This window comes from Phalaenopsis equestris, unplaced genomic scaffold (assembly GCF_001263595.1).
Source record: "Phalaenopsis equestris unplaced genomic scaffold, ASM126359v1 Scaffold000840, whole genome shotgun sequence".
Taxonomy (NCBI): domain Eukaryota; kingdom Viridiplantae; phylum Streptophyta; class Magnoliopsida; order Asparagales; family Orchidaceae; genus Phalaenopsis; species Phalaenopsis equestris.
This window is the reverse complement of record NW_018165280.1, coordinates 3,703,192-3,710,745: the sequence shown is the minus strand read 5'-3', so window position 1 is coordinate 3,710,745 and position 7,554 is coordinate 3,703,192. Positions and strand designations below refer to the sequence as shown.

Genomic DNA, 7,554 nt, shown 5'->3' with positions numbered 1-7,554 from the left:
TCCAAGTTACACTGCCCCGCAGAAGTGTCATCAAATGTCCAAGACCTCCTAATGCCTAAGTTACACTGCTCCGCAGGTACAGCATAACCCTAACAGCCGACAACTTCCGAAGCCATTTGCTCATACTAAACGCTGGTACGCTACATAAATGACCTGTAGCCTTTTATGTACCCCGGTTTAACCAGACGCCACATCGCCACACAAATATCCACGAGTTCAATCCATCGGCCTAACCAAACTCACCGCCCACGAGGCCACGCTGCTCTTCTCCTACCTACCTCCTCTTCCACCACTATAAACCAAACCTCAATCTCCTGTTTTCTCAGCTAGGGATCGAACGCCACCGCTCTCGATCTCTTAGCTGTTATCATTCCAGTACCCTACTTTAAACTCCAAATCCATGGCGATCGGAACCCTAACCCACGCCTCACCCCTCCCCACCGGCTGCCCTGCTGCTGGCAGCAAGAAATCGCGCACCATTTCCGTTAGATCCAATCTAAAACAGCAGAGAAAGGGGAAAGAGGATAATTGTACCTTAAACTTTTCTTCTACGCATACAGCGGAGGTGCTTGCCTCTCGGCTCGGTCTTGATATAGCCATCGCCGGGCTAGAGCGCCTCTTTCTACAGCCCGGCGCAGACCCTCCAGATTTCGGCAGATCCGACGGCCGCCGCCGGCCAATCCGTGTGGCATATCAGGGCGTCCGAGGTTCCTATTGCCACGAGGCTGCTACGGCCTCCTTCCCCGATGTCGACGCTTTTCCATCCGGATTTCGGATGGAGGACGCATTCTCAGCTTTAGAATCCGGCTCAGCCGACCGCGCAGTAGTCCCTGCAGAAAATTCCGTAGATGGTCCCATCGACCGGAATCTTGATCTTCTCTTACGCCATCCTGCAGTCCGGATCACCGGAGAATTCATTGTTCCCGTTAACCACTGTCTCCTTGCTGCACCCGGCGTTGCGTTCACCGATCTACGCCGTATCGTCAGCCACCCGCAGGCGCTTGGTCACTGCGAGCGACGGCTCCGATCGCTTGATCTGGAAATCGAAGAGGTCGCCGATGCCGCCGAGGCAGCGCGCGCTGTGGCGGAGGACCGGATCTGCGATACGGCCGTGATCGGAAGCAGGATCGCGGCTAAGGAGTTTGGACTTTGGATCATGGAACAGAGTTTCCATGATGAGGAGTGTAACTTCAATTGTTTTCTCCAGCTGGGAGTGGCAGCTGGGAACCCTTACTGCGGCGAGAATCGGAAGACAAAGGTGGCGTTCTCGCTGGAGAAGGGAGTGTCCGGTTTGTTCCGGGCACTGTGGCTGTTCGAGAGCCGGGGAGTCCGCGTCAGGAAAGTCGACCACCGGCCTAATAGAGCGAACCCGGTTCGTTTGGTGAATCGGGAGGGTGGTGGGGAGGTTGTTCAGATGGACTATGTGTTTGTGGTGGATGTGGATGGGAGCGAGTCGGACCCTTCGGTGGCGGCAGCCATCGCGGGGTTGGAAGAGATTTCGGGTTTCGTGCGGGTGCTTGGGAGCTATGGTTGCAGGAGCAGCTGTGCTTGAAGGCAGATTCGATTAATTGTTTATATTTGAACGTTCTTAATTATTTTAGAAATATTAAGTTTTGTTTTTTCTTTCTTTTGTACAAACTGTGTGAGCTCTGGAGAGAAGCAGCTCAAAAACTGAATGTTGTGTGTTATTTCTTGGAGCAAATTGCTCCAAGAAAGTTTGTTAGAGTTGATATTTTTCTACAATGATACTAATCTTCTTTGTAGATTTTGTGATGCACTCCAAAAGATGTTTTGCCAAGAGCTTAACTTACATATGATCAAGTGTTGATGTGTTGATGGTCAATATTATATATTGTTGAAGAGGATGAGAAAGATTAGAGAGGGGATTTTTTTTTTGGCTCCCATGAGCTGAGGCCAGCTTAAATTCGAGAGATCATGTTTACATTTGCTACCCTTATTTATAGGGGTTGTTTTCATAAAATGACATTGATATATATCATTTCTATTCGATTGCCTTATTGGTAATATCCCCACTAAATATGAGTATTAGAGGGATTTTTTTTTTTTCAGTTTAACTTCTTTGGTAAACATGGATGTTCTCTATCTCTCGTAGTTCTCATTATCGGCCTCTTATACTGTCTTTTGTAATCGCTTTTATGAGTGTTTGGCCACTGAGTCTTTTGGTTTTCTTTGATATAATTTTCTGATAGTCTGAGTCGACCTCTTTGTTGTCTACCCTTGGACTTACTTATCTAATTGCCTTGTTGTATAACAGAAATTCTCATTCGTAGTTTAAGAGGTTGAGATTGTTCAAAGAACCCGTTGAATTCGGCTCTCTCTAATTGGCCCAAACACCAGCTCCATTCGACCTAGCTAGCTCCAGTTGGCTCAACCAGCTCCGTTCGGCTTGGCCCACTCCATTCAGCCCGACCACCAGTTTTGTTTGGTCCAACAATCTTTATTTAGCCCGACATACCAATTCCATTTGGCCCAGCTTCCTCTATCTGAGTCGACCACCAGCTCCATTCTGCTCGGTCACCATGTCTAGTAAACCTATCCAGCTCCATTTGGTCATCTCTAACTGATAGCATGGGACTAGGGGTATAATTATCATTTTAGAATAATCACCCTCCTATAAATATAGAAGCACTATTTATAATTAAAGACGAAAAAAATCTAGGAGGATTGATCACTGTTCATCTCTTTCCCCTCTCTTTTTAATTACACTATTCATTTGATGTTATTATTAGACAAATCTCAAATTCAACATCCTAATGACACAATGATTGTGGATCATATCACAAACAAGAAGATGAGATATACAAGGAATAAAATAAAGCCACATAGAAGTGACTAACAAAATATAATGCATTAGAAAAGTTTTTAGGAAAAACAATCAAATTCATCCAGTCAGCCCCGGAAAGCCAGTTCTATTCAGTCTGGTCAGACCAGCTCCATTCGACCCAACCACTAGCTCTAGTGGTGCCAACCAGGCCAATTTCATTTAGCTCAGTTAGGCTAGCTCAACCACCAGTTCCATTTGACCCAACTAATAGCTCCATTCGACTTGGACCACCAGCTCCAATCAACCTGGTTAGCTCTAGTCCGCCCAACAGACAAGCTCCAACCAACTTAACTAGCTCCATTCTGCTTAGCATGCTCCATTTTGCACGACCAATAGCTCCATTTGGCCCAGCCAGCACTAGTCAGTCCAACAACCTTTATTTGGCTTGGCCATGTTCACCTCATTTTTAATGATATTTAATTCTCTTGTTTAGATGCCTAAGATCTAGCCATATGATTTTCTTGTTGACTATCCTATTAAAATTCTAAATACTTCTTGACTCTTCTTGTGAAGTCTCACATGGGTGGTCACAAACCATCATTTGCAAATTAGATGGCTACGACTAATATGTGGAGACCCATGATTGAGTTCCTATAGAATCAGTTGGCCTTAGAGTAGCTCTGGGTGACTTGGCCTTGGACACATTTGAAATCCCCAAATTCCTTAACACACCCAAAACCATCCATCTTACCTAATTTGGTCTATCTCCCCTTGAAGTCCATGGCTACTCCTTAGGCTCTTTTGAAGACTCATGTGGGTGGTTCAAAGTCCCTAACCCTTGGTTAGGATGACTGAGACTAACATGTGGAGGCTCCAAAATGAGTTCTCATAAGACCATATGACTTTGAGGAGGCTTTTCATGGCTTGCATGCTCACATCATCCAATCAACCCTAAATCCACCAAAATTTGCCAAATGACCAAAATACCCCCAAATCCTAAAAAATACCTAAAATTGTCAAAATACCCAAACCTTCACAAAAATCATTTTAAACCTCTCCAAATTACCAAACTACCCCCAAAATTACCAAAAAATTTGCCCAAAATATCCTAATTTTCACCAAAATGCCAAAAGTACTCAAAATTCACCAAAATTCTCAAATTGTCTCTATTGTTCACCAAGTGTATTTCAAATCCTCCTAATGATAAATCTAAATCCAACCCCACCAAAATTCAATCCCAAATCCATGTCTATCGAAGATCAAATTCAAATCAATCCAAATCGAACAATTTTGAGCCTACATGACAAATTAAATTTCACCAAATATATGCCTCAAATTTCAACATGACAATTCCTAAATTCCATCAAGCCCATCATGAATAGCTTAAATAAAAATTCAAGCCAAATTCAATTACACATGACCCATTTTTAAAAGTACACCAAAATCAAGCCCAATTTCTAATTCCTTTAAAATCAAAAACTCACATGATAAATTTCTTATTCTTATCATCCATTTAATCAAAATCAAACCCTAATCTCTAATGTCATAATCAAAATCAATCAAATTTGAATTTACACCGATACCATGTAAAATCCCCAAAATTTCTAATATTCCTCCTCATGAAAGTTGTCTAGGCCACATGCAAGCCATAGAGTCTTCTCCAAATCATATGTGAGCCATATGAGCCATGGAAAGTCCACCATACCCGAAGTGGCAAAAGGAGGACATGTTTTCAAGCCCCTCAAGCTTTGTCTCACCTTTCCATGCTTCATGCCAAGCCCAAGCTCAAACCCTAACCTCTTGGATGTGACTTCTTGGACAAAACGTAAAAACCAAGAAGACCACACCAACCACCATGGGGAGGTAGACCAAGCCATTTCCAACGGCTAAACCCAAGTCAAACCTAAAAGAGGCCTAAATCCCATTCCTCTTTGATCCACCCTTTGCCACCTGAGACAACCCAATTGCCTCCACAATTCTCCAATCCTAACCCCCCTGAGCCACATAGTTGCCACCCTTAGACTGGCCAACCGCCTAGTCATCGGAAAACACCAAACCCTAGAGATCATCCATGACCAAAACTCTAAATTTTCCATCCAATGTGGCTCACTCCCAATGGATTTTTGCCCAATTGAAGCCCCCTTCCCTGCCTATAAAAAAAACCACCACCTCATGGCCAAAGGGAGGTGATGCACAAACCTTGTCGAAGCCCTACCAAAATTTCTCCAAAACATTCCCTTAGCCTTGCGAAGCTCATCACCACCATCTTCCAACCCTCAAACTGAGCCTAAAAACCTAATTTCCCAACTGAAAATCAAGGCCTTTTCAGTCATTCCACCAAACTCCATTAAGCTTCACCATAGCCTAAAATCATTTCCTTAATCAAAATCCCCCATTCCCGAGCTCTCTAACCTTGTCCAAGACCTAAGCCATTCCACCCTTTAGTCTACATCATACCTAGGCCCCATCACAACTCAAAGTGACATTTTGAGGAGGTTCTTGAGGTCAAGGCGATCTTCTCCAACTAACTCAATTGAGGCCTCACCTCTTGGACAAAAGTATAACCCAAAATCCCTAATTTTTGCCTTGGTTTGGACCTTTGTGAAAGAAATGTGCATTTCATACGCATTTGACCATATAGATAGGTTCGTCTCACTTAGATGAAGGTGTAAAAACAAACCACACTTAATTTCATTAAGTATCAAGTGAGAGCTTAAGGTTAGAAGTTAGACGATTCTCGAGTATGAACGATCGACGAAGAAGAACTGTTGTTGTTCGTTTTCGCGTGTATTGAACGAGCGGCCGAGATGAAGCTGAACGGGAGCACGGTATGTGAAACTGCCGGTCGAGTCAACGCTTGCGTCGAAAGGCCAGTCAACCGGAGCGCGTCGCTTGGGAGTTCAAATCTGACGAGGATGACGGGACGCCGAGTCGGATAAGTAGATAAATAGGGTATTTTGGAATTATTTAAATACATAAAATGATATTTAACTTAAAAAATACATATCTTGGTGTAGAAAAATCCTAAAATAAAATAAAAATACTCTTATGCTCAGTGAACAGAGGAAAATAATATAGACCACAATAAAAAATATTTGCCTTATGTTTATTTTTAAATTAATTAAATACATTAAAAACTTGTTTAAATCACAGCTAATTAAATATTATTCAAAATAATGTAAAATTTTAAGGGCTTACTCTTCATGTGCTTAGAAGTGTTCTCTAGTTTTTCTAAAGTCAGAGAACACTCCTATGATCAAAAGCCCTAATTTTCTAGAACTCTTAGTATTATTTTAATTAAATAACTATAAAAAATAAAATAAAGGTCAGAAAAAATATAAAATCAAGTTTGGTAGATTCACTGTGTCCGAAGACCTTAGGAAAAATAGAAATCAAATTTAAAAAGTTCAAAAAGTATTTTTTCCATTTAAAACCAATAATAATTTGTTAAAAATTAGAAAAGATACAAAATAATTAAAAAAAACACCAAAATATCCCAAAATGGAGGAAATGGTTTTGTAAAGTCTCTTTTAAAATTTGAAAATCAAAAAAATTATTTTTAAAATAAAAAAAAATTTCTAAGTAAATAAAATTTTTTGCTTAAAATAATTATATAAGATATAACAAAAATCAGAAAATTATGGAAACTAGTTTGGAGTTTTCATTAAGATTAGAGGAAATTTGAAAAAATAAAATGGAAGTCAAAACAAAAATGTATTTTTGAGCTATTTTTAATTTAAAAATAATTAAAAATCAAAACCATTTTTCTTAGCTCAATTAAGGCACTATTGAATTATTGATTGCTAACCTTAAGCACATATTGAAGATATTTAATGCACACCTAAAATTTGTGGAAAATTTTGTCTAATATTCAGTATATAAATATAAAATAAATAAAGTAAGTAGCCATTTTAGCTTGTTTTAAGAAGAAAATAAAATTTTCAAATCTCTATATTAGCTCCAATAGCTCATTTCAAATGCTTTTATGTTTTAGTTTATTTGGCATTGTTCAGGTGATTGATTCTACTAAGAATAATTTCAGAGCATCCTTCCAAAGCTCTCATTTATATTCCAATAAAAATATTTACATATTTTTCATTTTTATCAAATTCTCAATATTTTGATAATTCTTATGTTCAGTAGTTCAAAACAATTACCAGGGCGATTAATTTGTAAATATCAATGTTTCAGATGATCTGTATGTAGTTATCCCCTTTTTTTATGAGGAGAGCTGTTGGATATTGAACATTCAAATTGTTTCCTTTTTATTTAAATTTTCTACAGATCAGATATCATCGTCCAAGCATTTCTTTACATGATATGAGTGTTCAAATTGATGTTCACTTCTTCTTCTTTTTTTCCTTTGAAAAATATCATATTGTACAGCTCATGTCCTCTGTTACCCAAATAGACAGAAAAAAAAAAAGAAAACAACTTAACCAAGTCGCATTTTTGGATGATGATTCAGTCAATGTTGAAACTTGTTCCATCCAAGTTTAATTGCCTCAAAATTAAAATTAGTTTTTGCATCAATTTAGATATAGTTTATTTACATAATTAATGTGATTCAAATTAAAATCAACTAAATATATGATATCCTCATACATACACATATATTACTAAATAACAATATAGCAATACAAAATATATTTTTTTTTCTTAAAATTACAAGACTATAGCAATTTTTTGTTTTTTTTTAAATCAACTTAAGAGGGTTGGACTTTAGATAAATTATTTATAAATAAAAAATAAGCTATGTTTATTTGATT

The 7,554-nt window shown here is 39.0% G+C and overlaps 1 protein-coding gene across 1 annotated transcript; it reads left to right on the top strand.

The window, feature by feature from the left end:
* The first annotated feature begins 223 nt into the window (after positions 1-223).
* LOC110031778 (arogenate dehydratase/prephenate dehydratase 2, chloroplastic-like) lies at positions 224-1,752 on the top strand. Its single transcript, XM_020735175.1, has one exon. It carries the CDS (start codon positions 401-403, stop codon positions 1,550-1,552), a length of 1,152 nt encoding a protein of 383 aa, XP_020590834.1. The 5' UTR covers positions 224-400; the 3' UTR covers positions 1,553-1,752.
* Positions 1,753-7,554: the final 5,802 nt, after the last annotated feature.

What these genes read in the sequence shown, in the direction of transcription:
- LOC110031778 (XM_020735175.1), top strand. Translation starts at nt 401, where the DNA reads ATGGCGATCGGAACCCTAACCCACGCCTCACCCCTCCCCACCGGCTGC.